Source organism: Brachionichthys hirsutus, chromosome 7 (assembly GCF_040956055.1).
Source record: "Brachionichthys hirsutus isolate HB-005 chromosome 7, CSIRO-AGI_Bhir_v1, whole genome shotgun sequence".
In the NCBI taxonomy this organism is placed as follows: Eukaryota; Metazoa; Chordata; class Actinopteri; order Lophiiformes; family Brachionichthyidae; genus Brachionichthys; species Brachionichthys hirsutus.
In genome coordinates this window covers 2,087,866-2,111,717 of record NC_090903.1, presented here as the reverse complement: position 1 = coordinate 2,111,717, position 23,852 = coordinate 2,087,866, and the positions used below count along the sequence as shown (strand labels likewise).

The window sequence follows — 23,852 nt, the reverse complement described above, 5'->3', positions numbered from 1 at the left end:
GAATATACTCGATATATCGCGGGTTGTTCCACGTGAGATGTATGAAATGATCATGTCACGAGTATCGAGTACAAATTGTTAAGGTAAATGTTTTAACGCATCGGTGCGTGATTCTCTTTTCCTTTGCCGACAGAGCGGCGGGATGAAGACTCTCCTTGTCTAGGTCAGCTTTGTATGCCATCAGGAGCAAGGTGGTGCTCAGCGCCTGAACCAACACCTCCTCAGTGAGGGTGGACTGCAAACGGTCCACGCCCAGGGAGTACAGGCCCTGGCGATGACAGTGGGGGGTGAGCCACCCCCAAGGGCTCGAATGTAGGGATGTTGTTCCGTCAAGCATGGAACTGCCTACCCCAGGATGCCAAGACAAAGTGTAAATATTGCTACTCGGTGTACTATCTTGGAGTTCAGCATTGCTGCTCGGTTTCGGTACTGCGACCGTGAAGTCGAGTGCTGCCACTCAGTTGTACGAGCCATTGAAGTACTGCTCCTTCCGGCAGATACTGATCACTGAGATCATCGAGGTTTTTGAATGGCAGGCCGTGCAGTCAGGAGCACCAGCCTCTCCTTGACACTGACGGGCAGAATGCAACAGGAGCTTCTGTTGAGGTCACACAGAGGGCATTCCAAATGCTATAAAAGGTGAACCATGTAAACACTAAAGATATGCTTAAAATGAAATACTTATTATTAGTCATTGTTTTCAGGTGCTCAAAAAGAAAGTGTGCCAACCTCATTCTGAACTTGATGGATCTGCTTCTTGTAGTCTGCTAGTTTCTCTTTGAGGTCTAACGTGTCCTCTTCTTTCCTCCGAAGGTCAAGGTTCAATCCTCTGACTTTTTCCTGGTTATGCGTTGCACTTTCCTGAAGACTGGGATGGTGAAAAGGACAACAATGACACATCCAAGAGCTTGTAGTACCTTGCTACCCACCTAGAATATTACACTATCAGCAAGTACAGTAGTACCTCAGCTTACGAATGTCTCTACATCCGAAAGTTTCAGGTTACGAAGTATCTGAATGGGAAAATATTGCCTCTCGTTACGAAGGCGTTTCAGGATACGAAGTCAAAAATAGCTGCTCGTAGCTGCTCTGCCATTGGCTATCGCCTAAAATCTGCCTGGCAACCCGTTGCGTATGCGTGTATCCCAGCATGCTATTCGTGTCACCCGGAAAAAGTGTTGACAAGTCGGGCTATTGCTCATTATGATGACGTCTGCCTCGCACATTTCCGACGGATTGTCAAAAGCCGGCAAAAGCAGACGTCATTGGATCAGTTTTTCAAGAAACGCGAGGCAGAAAACACCGCAAAGGACCAGTAAACAAAGAGGACAAAAAGTAACAGCTAACAGGTAGATTAATATTTTAAAAAAATATCATAATGTAGCGTCCGTCGGACGCTGGAATAAGCACACGATGGGAAACTCTCCCTAACCCCCGCAGCTCTCCCGCAGCTCTCCCGTTCTCCTCCTCCTCCTCGCGGCACCCCCACACACACACCGCCCCTCCTCCCTGGATGCCTTTGCGGACTCTCTGCAGCGTAGGAATAATGAACACTCCTAAAACATGAACCGTTACAATACTTTTGCGGGGCTTGGAACGGATTAGTGCATTTACATTCAAAATGCGTCTCTACTTACGAAGTTTTCACGTTACGAAGCTACTCCCAGAACGGATTAAATTCGTAAGGAGAGGTACCACTGTATATACAGCAAGGCGGCTCGCCTCTGCTACACGAACAGTCATTTTGAAAACAGTTTCCCCCTCCCATTTACTTTTTTTTTAATCCACCCCAGGAGGGGTTTAGGGTTAGGGTTAGGGTTATATGACTTTATATTGATGTGTACACAGAAGGGTCCAGGAAGTAAACTGAAAATCAACTCGTCTGCCATCACACAGAATAATATCTCATGAAAACAAAACAGCTGACACCACAAACAACCCCCCGGCAACAATGTGTGACACTGCGACCAAAATCGGTTTACCCTGTCCACAAACACACTCAAAAAGGGTATTAAAAAAATAATCTCCATCAAGGAAGTAGATTTCAAAAATATACATTTCTAAGGACCCAAATCTCAGTTTAAAAGCGGGTGAAAGGCCAAAAGCAAAGAAAGAGCTCTGCTCTCAAAAGTACCCGTGTTCGTGTAGCAGGGGCCAGAGAATCAGAATGAGTTCAGTGCCATCGTCAGTGAGGGCACAGACTGGGAACGTTTGGGACCCGGAGCCTCCTGTGGAACATCTCCCAGTCTTCCTTTACATTTAAGAGATGCCGTCGAACTCTCCTTTAGAACAAGTTTGTATTTAAGGCTGATTTACGCTACTCACTAGTTATTTTGCCACATTTTTTTTCAACCGTATTTAATTTTTAAAGTAAAGTCTAACTTTTAATTAAGAGGGGGGGGGGGGGGTGTAATTGGAGGTGTTGCTCTGTTGTCTGTTAGTCTGTCTTTAAGCAAGATAACGCAAACATTGCTGGACGGATCTTCATGGAATTTTCATTTCACTTTCAGGGAATGTTCAGAATGTTACCAGGAACATTACATTTTGGTGCTGATCCAGAAGAGATCCTGGATTCTGGATCACTTTTTGTTAACATCGCAGTCAATGGAGCTTCAAAATGTGTTCATCAATATCTCGGTTGATTATCGACCGATCTGTACGGAATTTGACACAGTCATGTAGGGGGGGGGGGGTTCTAGCTCACCACCAAAAACCAACTGGATCTGATGTAGAATAAGGACAGGAACAAATATTACATTTTAACATTGAAAACTCCATTTACTCTGATTCACTTTGACTTTTCATGTTGGTGTATAAAGACACCAAGAACAATCTAGAACCTTCTGGTGCTGATCCAGATCACCATGTGGACGGTGTAGATCTAATTACGAGAGGGATGAGATGCTTGGCGGAGGTCTGTGCTCTCTGAGCGTTTTTCTAGTTTCTAATAAAACAGCGAACAGCAAACCAAATCTTACATTTACAAGATGTTGGAATGTGGTGATATAAACGAATAAAGGAATTACCTATTGATCTCCTCTGATGTTTTCCTCAGCTCTGCATCCTTCTGAGCGATGGCTTCATGAGCCACAGCCAGGAGTTCCCTGCGTCGTTCCACCTCCCTGCGCCGGGCGTCTCGGACGGCTTGACATTCGTCTTCCTGCTGCTGCTCCTGTAGCTTCTGCAGGCTTTTCTGCAGGGATGACACTTCAGCCTTCGTTTCCAGCAGCTGTCTCTGCAGCTCTGACTCCCTTTCTGAAGACATTTTCTCCAGCTGGGAGAGTTCTTCACCCCCTTGCCGGTTCTGTTCTTTCACCATTCTCTCATTGGACAAGTTTGGTAGTTGGTTACTTGGACAGGCCTTTGGTTCGGGAAGCTTTGCCTTCAGGGATCCCACCTCAGAGTCCAGTCTCTTGAGATGTTCTTCAGAAGTAGAACTAGACAAACGACTCGAACCTTCATCCATGGGATCTTCTCTTTCAACGTGAAGCAGCTCTGCAGATTGGGTCTGCTCACTGTGCTTTTGCCCGAGATGGAAGACACCCCCAGAGGTTGCTTCTCGTTGACTCAATTTGTCCCTTAAATCTTCCAACTGCTGAAACGAAACCATCTCCTGTTCGTGCAGCTTCTCGTTGAGCTCATCCACCTGCCTTTCCACGGCCTTTGTTTGTTGTTTGGAAGAATGCACCTGGCCTTCGTACCTGGACCCGAGTTCACCCAGTTGTTGCTGTGATAGCGCTTCCTGCTCACCAATCCTCTTTCTTAGCTCCTGAGCTTCCTGCTTTGAGTTCTCTTCTTGTTGAATCAGCTTCTCAGTCAAACCTTTGAGCTGCTGATCAAAGATCAGCTGTCTATTTGTCAGCAGTTCTTTAGCTTGTGAGAGCTCGTGCTCCAGCCTTTGTCTGGTCTTGCTATCCTCTCTCTCCTCCACGTCCAACACTTCCCTGAGTTGATAAGTGTGATCATCAAATGATTGTGAAGTCTGTTCCATGCTCTGAATATTGTGCTTCAGGTTGTGAGAAGTTTTCTGCTGGATCTCTGTGCCGTGTTCTTCTGGTTGTACCTGAGGAGGTTGGAGTTGAACCAACTCTTGTTCAGCTCTCTCTGTCTCGGTCGTCACCTGTGGCAACATAACAATGTTAGCTTTTAGTCTTATTCAACGAAGACCGCTACTAATACTACTGTACTACTACTACTGTACTACTATTACTATATTACTACTACCGTACTACTACTACTGTACTTTCGGCTTGTCCCGTGAGGGGTCACCCCAAAAACCCAACATTCTCCACTTCACCCTGTCCTTTGCATCGTCCTCCCCGACACCAGCCACTCTCATGTCCCTCCCTCACTACGTCCATGTCTCTTCTCCTGGGTCGTCCTCTAGTCCTGTCCTTTGCATCGTCCTCCCCGACACCAGCCACTCTCATGTCCCTCCCTCACTACGTCCATGTCTCTTCTCCTGGGTCGTCCTCTAGTCCTGTCCTTTGCATCGTCCTCCCCAACACCAGCCACTCTCATGTCCTCCCTCACTACGTCCATGTCTCTTCTCCTGGGTCGTCCTCTAGTCCTGTCCTTTGCATCGTCCTCCCCAACACCAGCCACTCTCATGTCCTCCCTCACTACGTCCATGTCTCTTCTCCTGGGTCGTCCTCTAGCCCTGTCCTTTGCATCGTCCTCCCCAACACCAGCCACTCTCATGTCCTCCCTCACTACGTCCATGTCTCTTCTCCTGGGTCGTCCTCTAGTCCTGTTCCCTGGCAGTTCCATCCTCAGCATCCTTCTACCGATATAGTCCCTGTCTCTCCTCTGGACATGTCCAAACCATCAAAGTCTGGTCTCTCTGACCTTGTCTCCAAAACGTCTAACCTTCACTGTCCCTCTTATTGTCTCATTTCTAATCCTGTCCAACCCGGTCACTCCCAAGGAGAACCTTGAAGACACTTCTGCACTTCCTGGTTCCACCAGCAGGTCTCCTTATCTCCTTTCCGTCCAGAAGACACACCCAGTCCTCTCCTACCTGTCTCCCTGATCACCTTAGCTGTTGTATTCCAGTCTTCTGGAAGCCTCTCTTGTCCACCCAGAGTCTGTCTCACCTCTTCCCTGAAAGCCACTCAACACTCTTCGTTCTTCAGCCTCCACCGCTTTGTCCTCTGCTCTGCCTTCGTCCCACCTGGTGCTCCTCCCTCCTCTCTTGTAGGTCACCCTATGTACTAGTCTCTTCTGAAGTGTTAACTACTGCCATGTCCATCCTTTTGGTAAAGTCCACCTCCGTCTGTCCTTCTCGGTTCCTGTCCTGAATACCAAACTTGTCCATCACTTCTTCATCTCCTCTATTTCCCTCACCAACACGCCCATCGAGGTCTGCTCCAATCACGACTCTCTCCCTGCTCGGGAGTCTCTGAACCACTTCATCCAAGTCACTCCAGAACTTCTCCTTGTCCTCTAACACATCCTACCTACCACAAAACATTCACTCTTGTGATCAAGGGTCGTTACTGTGTTACCATTTCCGGTGTGTCAGAACTGGGTCCAGCAGTGGCCATTTTGTTAATTAGATCCTTGAAGATCTCCAGCCTCCTCTCTGCTCGTTCCTCCAGGATCTCCCTGTCCCTCACCAGGCACTCACTAAAACAAACACGCACATTAGTATGAAATAAGCATGAGAGCCAGGAGGTCCGGACACAGACATGAACAACATGCTCACCTGTAATGATTCTGCATTTCAGAAAAGAGGGCCGAGAACTCTCTGCTGACATCTTCTCTGACTTGTGTTTCAATGTGGAGGCTCTCTGCTCGCTCCTTCTTCATCTGGAGCTGCAGCTCTTTCACAAGTGCAACCTGCCTCTGAGAGTAACGCAACAAAAAAGAGATTTACAATTGGCTTGTGCCAGTCTAGTAGAGGAGATGGCACACATACACCTTGGAGATTGCTCTTTTGATCAAATCCATTAGTCACCTAATAATTCAAGATGGTGGACATTGATACAGAATAAATGCATTTCGCAGAGATTGTCCTACTTGAATGATCTTGGTGCAATTGTGACGATGTAGAATCTAAATTTGGATCTACGCATCTACTCATCGGGCTTCCTTGCACCATAAATCCATCCATTTTCTTGTTTATGAGACGACTGTCTGATCTGCAGCCGCTTTTTGGCTTTGCAGGTGACGGAGACAAGGAAAACAGAACAGAACAGAATCTAAGACGCATAGTGGACGGCCATCTGGCTTCACCGGTTGGGTTGAGAAAGAGAGCTACTGCTTGACTGTACTTGTACTGTAATACATGCTACTGCTTGACTGTACTTGTACTGTAATACATGCTACTGTTGACTGTACTTGTACTGTAATGCACGCTATTGTTTGACTGTACTTGTACTGTAATACATGCTCCTCCTTGACTGTACTTGTACTGTAATACATGCTACTGTTTGACTGTACTTGTACTGTAATACATACTACTGTTTGACTACTTGTACTATAATACATGCTCCTCTTTGACTGTACTTGTACTATAATACATGCTACTCTTTGACTGTACATGTACTGTAATACATGCTCCTCTTTGACTGTACTTGTACTGTAATACATGCTCCTCTTTGACTGTACTTGTACTGTAATACATGCTCCTCTTTGACTGTACTTGTACTGTAATACATGCTACTGTTTAACTGTACTTGTACTGTAATACATGCTACTGTTTGACCGTACTTGTACTGTAATACATGCTACTGTGTGACCGTACTTGTACTGTAATACATACTACTGTGTGACTGTACTTGTACTGTAATACATGCTCCTCTTTGACTGTACTTGTACTGTAATACATGCTCCTCTTTGACTGTACTTGTACTGTAATACATGCTACTGTTTAACTGTACTTGTACTGTAATACATGCTCCTCTTTGACTGTACTTGTACTGTAATACATGCTACTGTGTGACTGTACTTGTACTGTAATACATGCTACTGTGTGACTGTACTTGTACTGTAATACATGCTCCTCTTTGACTGTACTTGTACTGTAATACATGTAATACTGTAATCCTGTGTACGAGTCGTTGTCTTCGCTGATCGTAAACATCGATATTTGTTTGCCTTTCATGTTAAATAAATCAAAGCTCTTCATTCAGAGGTTTCTCTGTTCCGCTATTTGCAGCAAAAGGCCAGTAAAATCTAAAAAGTTAAACGGATTAAGACGATTTGGTGCATTTCTTTCTAACATTGTCCTTTCATGCTGAAACATGACTCTTTCATCCATGCTTTACTTTCTCTAAATGGATTCTAATGCCATATATTACAAGTCAGTTGAAGGTAAGGGACAAACCTGGAATGTCTTTTTACGAATAATCATTTTCTCATCGTCTTCCTTTTTGCGTTCAGGCACAGCGTCTTCCATGAAGTGTTTTTCTTCGTCAGACTCCTATAAATAACAAAACAACATTTTAAATGCATCTTGTGGAGAGAAATAGAAATGTGATTCACTTTGCAAAGGAGAGTATCGAAAGGCGTAACCTCCGACTCACCTGCACCTCCTCGAGGCTGCTATCCCAACCAATCAACGAGCTTCTCCTGCTGTCATAAAGACCCTCCTCCCCAGCGCTGCTCATCTCAGGATGGTGGACAGAAAGGGGTCTGGTGGACAGAACCACAACCTGGAACCAGAATCATAAACAACAGAACCACTGAGGCTGTCTGTTTTTAGAATCCTCCTAAAGTGGGGGAGGTCGTGGTCCTTTGATTATTCCATGGTTCACATTGAGCGCCGTCTAAAGGAAGGAAACTAAAAGCGAACGGGGTTACGTGCCTTTTTTGCAACAGCAGAGAATTTGAGGACGTTGAGGGTCTCGTCATACATGGAGGCACACTGGTTGATGTTGACAATCATGCAGACTTTACCCCGCCCGCAGAAGGAGCCCTGCAGGTAGTGGGTGAGCTTGCTTTCCCTGAACGGAACATGCTGAAGGAATCTGACGGAAGCAGAAAAAGACGTTTCAAGTTGGAGCTGCAACATTTCTCAAGAGGAAATATTCGGGCCACTTCAAGCGGCTTCCGTTGAGATCGAACTGAGAGCACACGTCCAAATCACTTATTTTATTTATTTATTTATTTCTGGTTTATTTGAATATGGACAAAGACAAAACATAGACACATGTAGCACAAGTATCTGATGTTTGCATTATAGCGCTTATAGCTGAAGCTAATTCGCAGCACTTGTCCATAGATGGGCTTTTAACACAGATATTCATAAAAACATGGAAAGGAAGGAAATTTTTTAAAAAGTCATCTATGCATGTTTTTATCACAGAACTAACACAATTAAGAGTAAAACAAGACAGTAATAAAAAGAAAAAGAAATGTTAGAGATAAAACTATGTACACATTTAAACATGGGTACAGTGCTGCTGCTTGCACATCCAAGATTTTGTTTCTTTTTTGAAGGAGACCAATTGTGTCATAGATTTTAGGTGGACAGGGAGCAGATTCCACAGACTAGCACCTTTCACAGAGAGAGCGGATTGTGCGAAAGATGTTTTTCGGGGGGGCACCTTATCGGTCCTCATGGGGGACATTCAATCTGACACAGTAATACCAGGGAAAAGGTGTAAAAAAAATACGACCAGAAACAATCCTAAAGAAGAAAGACGGACGCCACCTACAGTTGAGAGAATGAAAAGCATGTTTAAAACCCTCCTGAAGTCGGGCTTGTGTTCAGTTCAACATCAAATCAAGACTCACCACCGTCCCACGTTGTAGCTGCTCGATGTTTACTGATTTCACCGTGTGCTGCTCCGGGATAATCAGGGTCCTGTTTGAGACTAGCTGCCTGTGACGGTCTCGAGTTTAACCGATGTTTGATCGCTGATGAGTGGAGCAGAGACAGGAAACGGGGAAACGGGGCGCAGCGCTCACCTGGCCTGCTGGTTGTGTCTCAGCGCACTGATGCATTTCCCCAGGATGAGGAGTGACGTGTTGATATTTCCGGCTTCCTTCACGCGCTCTCCTTCATTCTGAGTCTTGGCACATCGCTCTGACCCCGCCAGGTCACAGAGACGCAGCCTGAGGAGGGGACGGGACAGGACGGGACGGGACAGCAGCCGTCTCACACACTCAGCATGCTGAACACAGAGCAGAAGTTGAAGCTCACGTCTCACTCACTCGCTGACTGCACGGACCCTCGGAGACGCAACATCCTGGATCCTCAGGAGGCGAATGGAGAAAATGCTGTGACTGCAGGCAAAGGAAGAATCTCATTAACCCCTCACGACCCACCACAGGCACGAAGGAGAACCGTTTTGCATCATACGAGACCTTTAAAGAAAGTGTTGAGTCGGTTCTGCTGTTGCAGGCTGCTAAATGGAACCGGGACCATGATGCACCAGGACAGAAGACATTTATCAAAGGGTCTAACTTTGGGTGCTTTTAAAGGACTAAGTCGTGGATTTCCAAGGCCATTTATAATCAGAGAGCCACCTGGAGACGACGTTTCCACCCAGACAAACTCCAAAGTGTGCAAAAAGGGCGCTGGGAGAATAATGGACATGTCCTCTCTGGGAGACGTTTGAGGAGACAGGATGGAAGCAGGGTCTGCCTCAAACAGGAGAACGAGTTGAAGCTCTCGGGACACCAGAGTGAAAGGGGAAGCTTTCCTGACCTCAGTCAAGCCTTTGACCTTTGACCCTGACAGTCAGAGAGCAGGTTTGTAAAGGCAGCAGGTTCATCCTCACCTCCTGCTGGATGACTGGTTGAGCCGGGTGGAAGAGAAGCTCTGGTTCCTCCTGCCCACCTTCATCACCATGGAAGCCTCTTCTGCACTATCTACCTGAACCCAACGCAGACCTGGAAGCACACAAACAGGAACACGACACTCACGTAAGACGAGAGATCATCCGGCATGGGAAGCAACATGGAGGCTCATTTAAATGGATGGATCTTCAGACTAGACTAGGACTAGAGGACGACCCAGGAGAAGAGACATGGACGTAGTGAGGGAGGACATGAGAGTGGCTGGTGTTGGGGAGGACGATGCAAAGGACAGGACTAGAGGACGACCCAGGAGAAGAGACATGGACGTAGTGAGGGAGGACGATGTCGTCGTCGGCTGCTCTGGTCTGTTGCTTTTGTCTAAGACGTATTTTTAAGACAAACCGGAATCGAACGAATCAAATGTCTCACCAACAGCTAACAAGAAGAAATTGTCTCTTTCTACTCCTCATTTACATTATAATGACGCAGCAGAATATAATTACTGTAATTTAACCCCCCCCCCCCCCCCCGTGTCATCTAAATCTTCAAACCTTTGACGAAGCTGTTGCCCTTGACATCCTGGGACAGACGGAGGACAGTCTTCCTCAGAACCCCGCTGGGCGTCCCCTCCAGAAGGTCGTGAATGTTCTCGTTGTAGATTTCACAGAAAGAAACCCAAACGGAGAACTTGGTCAGCATTTCCTCGTCCAGACACGGTCTGTCCTCCGCTGCAACGGTCATTCCCGACATGGAGGAGTCTGTCGATGAGACGATACGAGAGTCGTCTTCTATTTGTCCTCCAGCATTTTAGGATGATTCTTAAATACAGCCCCGCCCTCAGGTTTAGCAGGTAATTATAGACGTGCAAAGTAAGTAATCAAGACTTGCCTTCCTCTGGAGTCTTTATGGCCGAGGTCGACGCGGTTCTGTTGATCTTCTCACTCTACACAGTAAAGAATGACGACAAACACATTACAGATGCATCTGATAATGCCCCCCCCCCAGCCTTGTTTGTGATCGTTGCCCAATGCTGTGTGATCGTTGCCCAATGCTGTGTGATCGTTGCCCAATGCTGTGTGAACGTTGCCCAATGCTGTGTGATCGTTGCCCAATGCTGTGTGATCGTTGCCCAATGCTGTGTGAACGTTGCCCAATGCTGTGTGATCGTTGCCCAATGCTGTGTGATCGTTGCCCAATGCTGTGTGATCGTTGCCCTTGTGGACGAGGCTAATGAACAGCCAGACGTTCTGGCACTTTGGGGCAAACAAGCTTTGAAATAACGAGACAACATTTACAGTTTACACATTTGAGCTTACAGATGTAGCTGACTAGCCTGAGCTAGATCTGTGTGTTTGTTTCCTAGCCGAGCTCCATTTAGCATGTTTTTGCGGTATTCTTGCACCACCTTTCTAGCGCCCACACAGCTAGAACCTGCGGGATGGTGGCTAGTCACAGCTAACAGCTAATGCTTTCAGACAGTGAAGCTGTCCTTTCACACTGTTAGCGTGTGCCTTTCAATCCAGAACAAATCCTGCGACACTGACATTGTTGCTGCTCTGCCATTTATTTTATAGCAGCAGATTCCACCAGGTAGGGTCCTCTTTAAGTTACCGGAAGAGGTTTCATTTATTCCACTAGGTAGGGTACCTCTTCATTTATTCCACTAGGTAGGGTACCTCTTCGTTTATTCCACTAGGTAGGGTACCTCTTCGTTTATTCCACTAGGTAGGGTACCTCTTCATTTATTCCACTAGGTAGGGTACCTCTTCGTTTATTCCACTAGGTAGGGTACCTCTTCGTTTATTCCACTAGGTAGGGTACCTCTTCGTTTATTCCACTAGGTAGGGTACCTCTTCGTTTATTCCACTAGGTAGGGTACCTCTTCGTTTATTCCACTAGGTAGGGTACCTCTTCGTTTATTCCACTAGGTAGGGTACCTCTTCATTTATTCCACTAGGTAGGGTACCTCTTCATTTATTCCACTAGGTAGGGTACCTCTTCGTTTATTCCACTAGGTAGGGTACCTCTTCATTTATTCCACTAGGTAGGGTACCTCTTCGTTTATTCCACTAGGTAGGGTACCTCTTCGTTTATTCCACTAGGTAGGGTACCTCTTCGTTTATTCCACTAGGTAGGGTACCTCTTCGTTTATTCCACTAGGTAGGGTACCTCTTCGTTTATTCCACTAGGTAGGGTACCTCTTCGTTTATTCCACTAGGTAGGGTACCTCTTCGTTTATTCCACTAGGTAGGGTACCTCTTCGTTTATTCCACTAGGTAGGGTACCTCTTCATTTATTCCACTAGGTAGGGTACCTCTTCGTTTATTCCACTAGGTAGGGTACCTCTTCGTTTATTCCACTAGGTAGGGTACCTCTTCATTTATTCCACTAGGTAGGGTACCTCTTCGTTTATTCCACTAGGTAGGGTACCTCTTCGTTTATTCCACTAGGTAGGGTACCTCTTCGTTTATTCCACTAGGTAGGGTACCTCTTCGTTTATTCCACTAGGTAGGGTACCTCTTTGTTTATTCCACTAGGTAGGGTACCTCTTCGTTTATTCCACTAGGTAGGGTACCTCTTCGTTTATTCCACTAGGTAGGGTACCTCTTCGTTTATTCCACTAGGTAGGGTACCTCTTCGTTTATTCCACTAGGTAGGGTACCTCTTCGTTTATTCCACTAGGTAGGGTACCTCTTCATTTATTCCACTAGGTAGGGTACCTCTTCGTTTATTCCACTAGGTAGGGTACCTCTTCGTTTATTCCACTAGGTAGGGTACCTCTTCGTTTATTCCACTAGGTAGGGTACCTCTTCGTTTATTCCACTAGGTAGGGTACCTCTTCGTTTATTCCACTAGGTAGGGTACCTCTTCGTTTATTCCACTAGGTAGGGTACCTCTTCGTTTATTCCACTAGGTAGGGTACCTCTTCGTTTATTCCACTAGGTAGGGTACCTCTTCGTTTATTCCACTAGGTAGGGTACCTCTTCGTTTATTCCACTAGGTAGGGTACCTCTTCGTTTATTCCACTAGGTAGGGTACCTCTTCGTTTATTCCACTAAGTAGGGTACCTCTTCGTTTATTCCACTAGGTAGGGTACCTCTTCATTTATTCCACTAGGTAGGGTACCTCTTTAAGTTGCCTGAAGAGGTTCCTCTTCCACGCTGCCTCCTCAGCCTGTTGCTCCCTGGTGAGCCTGGTGAACTCTCGGCAGCGGTGAGGTTTGATGCTCATACCAGTAAAGACCTTCTCAGTAATGCTGCTGAAAATGACATCGAGAGACCTGGGCAGGATTCCAGCATCGGTATCTGGACCTGAAATGAGTACACAACGATCCCTTTGAGGTAGGATCCTTTATAAGCTGCAACGATTGATCGACAAAATCGAGTCATTTGCGGGTAAGCAGCTAAATGCAGGATAAACAACAACAAAGTAGCTAAAGAGCAAAATGAAGCTTCAGACTGGACTGGTGGTCGATACCGACAGATGTCTCTTCCTGCCTGTAATGAGCACTTTCTGCAGTATAAATATATTTACTCAACGGAACAAATATTTAACTATTCCAGAAACAGACCTAGGAAGGTGAAGGTTTTTCCAGTGTTGGTGACACCGTAAGTGAAAACCAGAGCGTCCCCCCCGTCCAGGACGTCTTTCACCATATCCTGGACGGTCCCTCGAAAGAGCTCTCGCTGCGTCGTCTGCGGACCGAAAACCTGGCGAGGGAGGAAACGTGTTTCAGGGAGGCGGCCCAACCTTCCCGGGTCGGTGGAGGCCAACAGGACCACACTAATACACAATAACCACATGTGTGCGGTTTTACTTTCTGCTGAGAAACACGAACCTGAGAGAACTGAAAGCGCTGTCCCGTCTGGGGAAGAGGTTTGTCTGCGCTGGGGGCTTTCAGTAGAACCGCGTCGGGGGGCTGGATCGTGACACAATCCTGCAACCAACAGAAAGAACGACATTCCTGACTGATTCATAAACATCCATTCAGTGACCTTTGACTTCCGGAGACTACCTGTGACTCTCCGTTATCGCTCTCTGCTGAGGTGAAGGGCCTGACGCGGAGGAAGACCTGAACAAGGCTTCTCTCCTTGACGCTGGAATGCTACAGCACACGAGGGGTTAAACCCAAAAGAGTAGCATCAAACGTCTTGCTGTGAGCATGAAGCTAACATCAGGACCGGATCAGGAGGAACCCGCGTAAATTCAGCTACCAGAACACCCACCAACATCAAAGCATTTATTCTCCACTGAATTGTGGTGTCATGTGATCATTTAGTCCTTTCATCATGTGAACTCAACCTATCCGTTTGTTGATCATCACTGTTTCAAAGCGTACCTGCGACTCTGCCAAGGTGCCGAACTCTGACGTCATACTTCTCTTCAGACGTCCAGCCTGTGACGTCATCTCTTCGCCCGTGTCGTCCAGATTACTTGCGATCGTTTCCATCTCCCTGCGATAAACCAGGGCAGCTAGCTAGCTAGCTAGCAGGCTCTCCTTCGTGCAGGATATCTTTAAACGTTTATTGATCGTCACTAATTTGAATTTAGCCACCCGGAAGCTGGTTCCACTTAACAGCAAGAAAGCGACAAATGTCAGCTAATTTGAGTAAAAACAAGTCCGGTATTTATATCAGTTTAAATATACGTGTACACGCTGAATGAAAGTAACTCACGTCGCGCTGTGGATACTGACGAACAAAACAACACAACCGCGGCTTGATTGAAACGGACCAATCGGATTCGAGCACTCCCGCGCATGCGCTCTTCACGTGCTGCGTTCAGGGTCTCTGTTGAAATTGTACATCAGGGTATCAATAACAGAGGTCCAACAGCGAGTCTTTGTTTCCTCCCTCGGCCCTGCGCAGGAAACACGAAGAGGGTTATTAAAGTAAAGAAAAGCATCAAAAGAAGAAGAAAGTAGAAAGAACGACGGACAAAAGCAGAAGGAATAAAGGAAAGAAGCGGCTCGGTTCGCAGTTCATTCCAGAGGGTGGCGGTAGCGAGTCTGGACCCTGATCAGCTACCGATTCACAACGTCAGAAGAAGAACGTGTTCCGTTTCCGGTGTCTGAGTTCTCTGCTATCCGGGATCATGGACGGTGGGTTGAGGAGATTTAACACTGAATCATGCGCTGAGTTTCCTGTTGGACCCGAAACACATATCGGTAAACAACAAATTGATCCTAAGGAACTACGGAGCCCCGTAGGGGACATGAGGAGGGGGAAATACAAATAAAAATCCCGAGAAAATATAATAAATGTACAAAATCCTGATTCCTCCCTAAATTAATAATATGTTATTGATTTTAGACTATTTTTACAGGCTTCTGTCTTATTTCACTTTCAGACAAAAATGAATGAAAACCATGAGAAATTAAAAATATGAATTGAAACTCAGTTTCAGTAAAAACAAATCTCTCTTCATTTAATATTTTCATGAATCTTTAGTGTGCTTGATTCCTTTTTCATTTCATTAAAACGTATCTTTTCCCATCACACGCGTGCAACAATGTTCCCTAATGACACGTAAAAACAATACGGACGGCTCTGGAACGCTTTTCCGCTGCACATCCGACACGCTTCATTTTTATGTTTATTTATTTACAGTGTTTTGTTGTTTAAAGTTGTGGGCTACGACGACGGAGTTTTAGGTACTTGATTGGTTTGGTTCTGAGTAAAAATGCCAGCCATGTTCTGCTTCCTGCTTTTGTTGTGCTCCATAAACTGAAGTGTGTGGAACTTGGGCCTTTAGGGTTTTCCACTGTAGACCATGTTTCTGGGCGGTTTGATGATGGGGTACTTGCTTGATGGAGCCGTTACGTTGTGTAGTGATTTGTTTATCGCCTCGGTTCTGTCTTTTCAACAGAAGCACTTGTTCGAAGCACGATTCCTCGTGATGTGGTCGCGGTTCTCGGTGTTGAGGTGAGTAGATCCTGGTTGCAGACATGAAAGGTTCGGTGTTGAGTTTTACTCTCATCTCATACAGTCTCTCGTCCTCTGCAAATGAACCCACACTTCTCTTGCACAATACACAAGGTCTAGAAATTAAAACAGGCGCTCTCGTTCAATGTCCCACCCAGTCCCCATTGCACTTGTCCCCTATGGTTCCCTCGGCGAGTGGTGAGTCCACCGGTGGTCGCGCCCACGTTGACCTTTCGGGCTGAGGCCGGCCACCAGGTGGGGCCCCGGTAGCACCGTACCGGGCGACGTCAGGGTCCTTGTTCTCAGTTTTCTTATAGCCAGGGACTGTTTGGCATGGGAGACCCGACCAGGAGCATAAAGCTCCTGGCAACATGACCCCTGGGATCATTCGGGATCAAACTCCCCCAAAACGAAAAGGTGGCAGTTCAAGGGGGAGTTGAAATGTCTCCTTTCAGTTAAAGGAGACACTTTTTGTCAAAGTGGAGAAACCATCTCTGAACAGAGGAGGATGAAGACACCATCTATCAGCAACACACAATGAAGGATTGACCTCTGTCCCCAAAGTCCACAACCCCCAGCCACACCTGGATGCAGCAGGGGGGGGGGGGGGGGCAACTACCTGAGGAGTCTCGTTTTCCTGGTGGTTTCTGCTCCAAGAGGAGTAGAAGTATCCGGACTTTCTCCCAGTCATCTAGAACTGAAGAAGACTCTTGGATGAAGGTGAATCGTCTTCGACCAGACTTGAAAGAGTCCAGTTGATTCTTTGTTTTTGTTCTTCATGATGTACCTCGGCCTGGAAGACTGAGAAGCTGCACAGACATCCTGACATATTCTACATGTTGTAGAAGAGAACACGTTTATTGCTCAAATCTGACTCCGCCTTCCAGGCTGGACCCGATTGATTATAATAGTCTTGCTTCATCTTTAGTCTCAATCCAGATGTAAAGCAGAGGCCTTTACCCAGGCGTTCCTTAGCAACACCGTCCAGAAGCAGCAACCGCATGACCTCGACGGTCTACTGAGACACAAGGCTGTGATACTTGGCTACTCCAGGCCCAAGAAGGAGAAGCCCAAGAGGAGAAGCAAGAAAGGACTGAATGCTCAGGAGAAACGGGCGATGAAGACCTTGCAGATCAAGCCTGAGCACCAGAGGTGGGTTGGTAGTGTGAATCCCTGTGAAGATGAAACATTGGGATGTTCATGACTGAAGCAAAGTGTTCTTGTGAACATTCAATCACAGTGATCTTCCTCACCTCCATCATCGGTGTCTTCATCGTTGTTGTAGATACGAGCTGTTCCTGCCTCTGCATGACCTCTGGAAACAGTACGTCACTGATCTGTGCAGCGGCTTGAAACCAACCAGGTAAATCACTTTAACTCATTCACTGCCAGCCGTTTTCCCTCGTTGCCCAATCTGACCGGTGACGACTTGTTTAGCCGCATGTCGTCATTCAACCGCTGGCTGTCTCGGTGGTGTCCAGAAAACGACGTGGGCTTCATAGATAACTGGCAGACGTTCTGGGGAAAACCTGGTCTCATTAGGAGAGACGGTGTCCAGAGTCATGACCAGGCGTCTGAGACGTAGTCCAGAGTCAGGACCAGGAGACAGAGACGTAGTCCAGAGTCGGGACCAGGAGACAGAGACGTAGTCCAGAGTCAGGACCAGGAGACAGAGACGTAGTCCAGTCAGGACCAGGAGACAGAGACGTAGTCCAGAGTCAGGACCAGGAGACAGAGATGTAGTCCAGAGTCAGGACCAAGAGACAGAGACGTAGTCCAGAGTCAGGACCAGGAGACAGAGACGTAGTCCAGAGTCTGGACCAGGAGACAGAGACGTAGTCCAGAGTCGGGACCAGGAGACAGAGACGTAGTCCAGAGTCAGGACCAGGAGACAGAGACGTAGTCCTACACCCATCTCTGAGCGTCCTCTGGATCAGTCACCCGCCCAGAACCCCATAGAGATGGTGTCTATAGAGATGGTGTCTGCCCCCCCCCCCCCCCCCCTAAGGTTGTTAAATTGTACAGGAGACGTGTTACTCCTGGAAACCTTGTAACAATAAAAACTGCCGCCACAGAAATGAATAATAGTAAAACCATTAAATGTGGACTTTTGAATATTCGCTCTTTGGCGTCAAAGGCATTTTTAATAAATGATCTGATCTCAGATCAGCATGTTGATATTTTCTCTTTGACAGAAACCTGGCTGGGTCCTGAAGATTATTTCAGTTTAAATGAAGCCACGCCTCCCAGTTATGTTAACTCTCACATTTCTCGAGACGCCGGCCGAGGAGGTGGAGTTGGAGCCATCTATGACTCGGAGCTCCAGATTAACCCTAAACCTAAATTAAACTATGCCTCCTTTGAGAGTCTTATTCTTAGTCTGTCACTCCCAACATGGAAATCAAGCCAGCCAGTCCTGATTGTTATAGTTTACCGCCCTCCAGGCCCAGACTCTGATTTCATGTCAGAATGTTCTGAATTTTTAACAAGCTTAGTTCTGAAAGCAGAACAGATTCTTGTTGTGGGAGATTTTAACATTCATGTAGATGTCAGCGACGACTGCCTTGCTACTGCCTTCCTCTCATTACTGGACTCAATTGGCTCCTCCCAGAGAGTGAACGAACCCACCCACAGCTTTTAATCATACCTTGGATCTGGTTCTCACGTCTGGTATTGATATTGATCAATTAATTGTATTTCCATTGAACCCTTTTTTTATCAGACCACAAATTGATCACTTTTACGTTTGTATTATTGGACTACGTTCCATCAAACAGAACAGCCTTGACTAGATGTCTGTCTGATGGTGCTATTGCTAAATTCAAAGACGTGATCCCATCGGCATTAAACACTTTATCGAGCCTTAACATTACTGAGGAGTTGAGTGGTAACTTTGGCCCCTCCCACATAGATCATCGCCCCCTTTAGATTTATCTCAAATTTATACTCGCATCTCGAAGCAAAATATTGCTGGCAGGCTTGCTTGTATCTCGGAGCGCTCGTATGTTGAGGTATTACTGTGTTATGCATGCTCCTAAATGAGGAGTGAGACGGCAGAAATTGTCCTCGCTTTCCGGTATGTTGTAAAAACACGTAAACAGGCAAAACACAAACAAACGGAGGCATGCAGTCGTAAAATCACAATGTTGTGAGCCGCATAGGTCGTTAGTCGACCGTCAAACTCCCCAGAATGACGGGCTCATTCAGTAAATCTTACAGGATCCAGAGAAGCTTCCAATGAATCTCACGCCTCTCTTGCCTCTTTGGACTGCGTGTCGTTACATCTCAGTTTCATGCAGTTACATCTCAGTCTCGTTTCGGCGGCTGGGCTGTAAACTGAAGCCGGGGATGTCTAGACCTGTCCAATCAGCTGCACAGGCTGGCACATTCACCCTGCAGGGGTATCTGTATCTGTGCAGAGCAGGTTGGACACGGGTCACAGCAAAGGGACACGAGTGTGTTTGGGACATGTTGGCCACCATTTACAGACCTGCTGGTGAGTCGCTGCGTTGTGTCCTGTCTTTGCAGCTGCCCACAGTTTGTGCAGCAGAAGCTTCTGAAAGCCGACTTCCATGGCGCAATCATCACAGGTAGATTGATTTAACATTACAAGGACATACCTGTCAACCTCCAAGACTCCATGGCCTTACAAACCGTTGGATTTTTCCTTACAAAATACAAAATAATTGTACACTATATTTTTTTCAAATGCGTTTATTTATGTACATAGTTGGACATTATTAATTATGATACAGTTTAACATTTGATATTTTACACTTGCTTCGTTATATTCTTCTATACACACAAAGTACATGCTTAATAAATTATGTAAAGGAGCAAAATGAGCATCCATTGATCGATAGTTTGAGACGTCTACGTTTTTGGCGTGGCTCTTTGTATCAAAATGCGTATTTAAATCATAGAAACCGGAGGAAGCTATTTTCACGTCTTTTTTGCAAGCAAAACAAAGCGAATATTCCACACCTTAATTCGAAGCTTGTATCAATCCCTCGTATCGTCCTGACATTTGCTCCCACTCTGTGATGTTTGCCTCTTCCATTTAACTTAATTCAGGTTCGGACATCGTGACTTGATTGTATCCAAAAAATAGTTTAAAACCACGTTGTACTGTGCTTCCGCTCTGTTCAGTGATCGGAATGATACAATGTGAAATACCGAGGCGGCACACGCATGCGGACAGTAGGAATACGGAATGGAGGCTAGCGCGGCAAACTCGTTCGATTTGCCGTTTCTTGATATTCGGTGCATACCGGATGGTGCTGTAACGGTTCACGTTCTGACAGTGTTCGTAATTCCTACCCTGCAGAGAGTCAGTGAAGGCATCCATGGAGGAGGGGTGTGTGTGTATGTGTGAGTGTGTGTGTCCTGCGAGGAGGGTTCTGTTAGCGGCCGGGTTACGGCCGACAGTGACCGATTTACCGTAATAAAACGCTTGTTGCGAGAACATCTCGTCCTTATTTCAGCGCCTGACGGACGCTACAGTACCCATCATTTTCAAATTTGCGTTTTTCCGTACAGATGTTCTTCTACGCCGTACACGTCTTAAAATGCATAAAAACCGTACTTTGTACGGCACAAACGTACTGGTTGACAGGTATGCAAGGAGTCTAATCAGGAATACTCAGTCGTGTTTTCAGTTGCAGCTCGGTTGTAGAGGTAACAGAGACGTTCCTAAGGGATCCCTGTTTGCAGCCGTCACCAGGACTATTTCACCGAGTTCACACTGCAGGTCTTCATCGTGCTCAATTCCCAGTTTTTTGTTAAATCCGATTTGTTTTGGGCGAGTTCACATTTGGACTGTGACTCGCAGTCTGTGACTCGCAGTCTGTGACTCGCAGTCTGTGACTCGCAGTTTGTGACTCGCAGTCTGTGACTCGCAGTTTGTGACATGCAGTCTGTGACTCGCAGTCTTTGACTCGCCGAGTGTGACTCGTGTGTGGAATTTGGAATTTTTTCAAAGAGCCCCCCCCACCCCACACACACACACTGATTCTGATAAGACCCCTCGAGTTTGTCCTGAATAGAGCTCCCCCCCCCCCCCCCATACTAATTGATTTATAAACTTTGCTTTCCCTCCATTGACCAGAGTCAGCATTATCGTCGTTTATTGATTATCGTTTCACACCTGCTCCGCCTACTGAGAGACGTATGTCCCGTATCAATAACGAGCAGGACGCTCAGGCTGGCATGAACAGATCGGATGCAGGTCGAATTCGGGTCCCTTCAGCCTGCAGTGTAGCGTCGCCCGAGTCCATGGTATGAGTGTCCGTTCTCTGTTGCAGTGGTTCGCTCTGGATGTCCATCGTATGTGGGGACGACAGGGATTCTGATCCAAGAGTTCAGACATGTCTTCAAAGTGATCACCAAAGAAGACAAACTCAAAGGTGAGACATGGATCAGGTTCGACTCCGACAAATTCTGTGTCCAAACCACCAACAAGATTCAGACGAACTTTTATTGTTACACTGCGAACACTTGAAACAACCACACACCCCATGCATGGGGGCCCCAGAGCGTGCAGAGGGGGCTAGGGCGACGGCGCCGCCATGATCGGCACACCCGGAGTAATTGGGGGGCGCCTTGCTCAAGGACACCCCCCGATCTTCTGATCCTTCTGATTGGAACACATTTCCTTTGAATATCTTTGGTTATTTCGAGGTTTCAATGTGTCGACCTCAAAGCAGCTGTTTTTGGTCCCTGCCGGGATCAGCCCAGAACTCAAACTGTTCCATCAGGCTGGTTCTGCTCGTTTGTAACGTCTGCTGCTTGTCCTCTCGTCTCCCGCCAGTGATTCCCAAGAGGAACAGTGTGTTTGCTGTGGAGCTCAGCGGCTTCGTCTCCTACATCTATGGAAGCAAGTTTGAGCAACGAGCTAGCGAACGCTCTGTCAAGAAGTTTAAAGTGACGGGAACCATTGATCTGTGACCATTGATGTGTGACCATTGATGTGTGACCATTGATTCTGTATTGGGTTTCACTTCATCTTTAACATGAACTGTTTTGGTAGCAGCTGCACGCATCCTACTATGGCTACGCATTGACCTGTCTCTGGTGTATTGTGTATTGTATGATGTAGTTGTGGTTCATGTGTGTTGGACATTTTTAAATATCTTGACTAAATCAATGTAAACTTTATGGATCCTCTGCACGTTGAGCTTCGCTGGACCAACAGTTCAAAAGCAGGTCAAATGTAAAGTGTCCACATTCAATAGTAAAGACTTCAATAACGCATTTGATGTCAATGTCAAATAACGCATTTTGTGTAAATGTGGGCCCTTACACAGCATCTCGGTGTTCGTGTCAAATTTCAGGTTGTCAATAATTGTTCCAGATACTTGAACTGGAAATAGTTTCCAGGATGAAGTTCTACACTTTCATGCCCTGCGGTGTCACCAAAAGGGCCGCTGATCCTACTAGAAGAGTGTTGTCGTGTGATCGGCAGCAGCCAGTCGAAGGCTGCGCTCCTTTTGGTGATACATTTTCCAAGTTTAATAAAATTCACAATGCCATACAGGGGGTGTCTGGATATAGAGTGGACCCCTTCCAGACTCACTTCTTCCTGGAACAGATGGAAACAGAACGCTTATTTTAGTTGGAACTGATAGAACGTTTTTATATCGCTATTAAAATAGAATTAACTAATTCAAAATAACCATTAAACAATTTCCTGAAGCCGTGTCACTACTTATCAACACTGATGGAAAAGACAAGTGTTAAAAAAACATGGAGGAACTAAAGCTTCAAAGAAGCCACAAGATCTCCCCTTTTTATTCATAGTTTTATTTTATGTACTATTGCAATATATTTTTATTTGTGGTTCTGTTCCAGTTCAAATTGTGTTTGTTGTCTTATGAAGTGTTAATTCTCCATTTATGGTCAATGAAGTAGAGCGTTGCGCATAAAGACAGACCTGTGTGCTGACGGTGAAATGCATGATGGGAGACGGAGTTGCTTTTAATATTCAACTTACATCCTCTAGATGGCGCCAGTATTAACAAATTCAAAGATTCAGAGTGTCCCATGAAAGATGTGCTTCCCCTTTGGGATCAATCATTGGAAATTCTCAAACTATTTGTTTTGTTTATGTTACTTTTACATTCTGTACATTCTGTGTAGAAAAATAAACTAAATATAAATGAGGAAAATAGTTCACGTTTGATAGATAAGATAAAGATACTCTTTATATATTATTGGCTATACAGTAGTCCCTCATTTTCCGCGGGGGTTACGTTCCAAAAACAACCCGCAATAAGTGAAATCCGCAATGTAGTGATCTTTATTTTTTTTTACAATTATTATACATGTACATAAATGTTTTAAGGCTGTAAAACCCCTCACCACACACTTTATACACGTTTAACAGTCAGGCATTAATCTAAATAGATTGTTTCAGTATTATAGAATGAAACCAAAGATCAGAACCTTTTCAGAACTAAACATTTGTTTGAGAAATATAAATATATAGTACGTACAGTAAACGTTTTCCTGTTAATAATGTTAAGGCGTGCAGGTCGAGGAAAGAGCCGCTTGGAGTGCAGAAGAACAAATATTCTACTCGTGCTGTCTTTAGCCTCTCGTGGGCTGCTTTACTGGATAGCTTAGCACAGCGGAACGGCAGCGGCTACATGTATCAACAGGAAGAAACAAAACCCAAAAGGGACGTGATGTGTATGCTCCTACAAAATAAAAGCCTCTTTTTACACAGAGAATAAGAGCGCTATAAAACAAACGCTTAACAAATAAACATGATAGCGTTTAGAAATAACGAATTTAATTTTAATGATCAACATACGAGGTTGAACACATGAGAAATGATTAATAGCGACTCGAGCGTATTTCACAGTTCCTCCGACCGCGCCCCTTCGTCTTGCGCCGTTTCAAGGCGCGTTCAAGTGCAAAAACAGAATCTGAAATTGCACTAAAAAACTCCGCGAAGCAGCGAAGTCGTGGAAAATGAACCGCATTATATCGAGGGACTACTGTATTGAAATACATTTCTGACCAAGGACTACGAATCAATCAAAACAATCATTTTTGCTCGATGAAATCACCCAAACGGAGACTCGGCCTAATCTGCCACCGTATGTCTGGACCGCGCTTGTTCAGAATAAACTATGAATGGAAATGAGCAAATGACTTCATCACATCTCATTTTTG

General features: G+C 45.9%; 2 protein-coding genes across 2 annotated transcripts in view; one reads left to right on the top strand and one right to left on the bottom strand.

Moving 5' to 3' along the window:
- The window catches only part of kif20ba (kinesin family member 20Ba), a 28,942-nt gene extending 14,742 nt beyond the window's left edge, over positions 1 to 14,200 (bottom strand). Inside the window, 17 exon segments of the mRNA XM_068741521.1 lie at positions 730 to 868; positions 3,027 to 4,120; positions 5,508 to 5,628; positions 5,708 to 5,847; positions 7,331 to 7,426; positions 7,530 to 7,658; positions 7,811 to 7,973; positions 8,917 to 9,063; positions 9,163 to 9,234; positions 9,732 to 9,843; positions 10,302 to 10,508; positions 10,639 to 10,693; positions 12,877 to 13,061; positions 13,322 to 13,460; positions 13,589 to 13,687; positions 13,766 to 13,855; positions 14,090 to 14,200. Of these exon segments, the coding sequence (XP_068597622.1) occupies positions 730 to 868; positions 3,027 to 4,120; positions 5,508 to 5,628; positions 5,708 to 5,847; positions 7,331 to 7,426; positions 7,530 to 7,658; positions 7,811 to 7,973; positions 8,917 to 9,063; positions 9,163 to 9,234; positions 9,732 to 9,843; positions 10,302 to 10,508; positions 10,639 to 10,693; positions 12,877 to 13,061; positions 13,322 to 13,460; positions 13,589 to 13,687; positions 13,766 to 13,855; positions 14,090 to 14,200 (3,099 nt within the window).
- A 644-nt stretch (positions 14,201 to 14,844) lies between these two features.
- On the top strand, positions 14,845 to 22,794 carry pop4 (POP4 homolog, ribonuclease P/MRP subunit). Its single transcript, XM_068741520.1, has 7 exons — positions 14,845 to 14,917; positions 15,619 to 15,674; positions 16,603 to 16,826; positions 16,960 to 17,037; positions 19,203 to 19,264; positions 20,978 to 21,079; positions 21,484 to 22,794. Exons 1-7 carry the CDS (start codon positions 14,845 to 14,847, stop codon positions 21,618 to 21,620), a joined length of 732 nt encoding a protein of 243 aa, XP_068597621.1. The 3' UTR covers positions 21,621 to 22,794.
- The last annotated feature ends 1,058 nt before the right edge of the window (positions 22,795 to 23,852 follow it).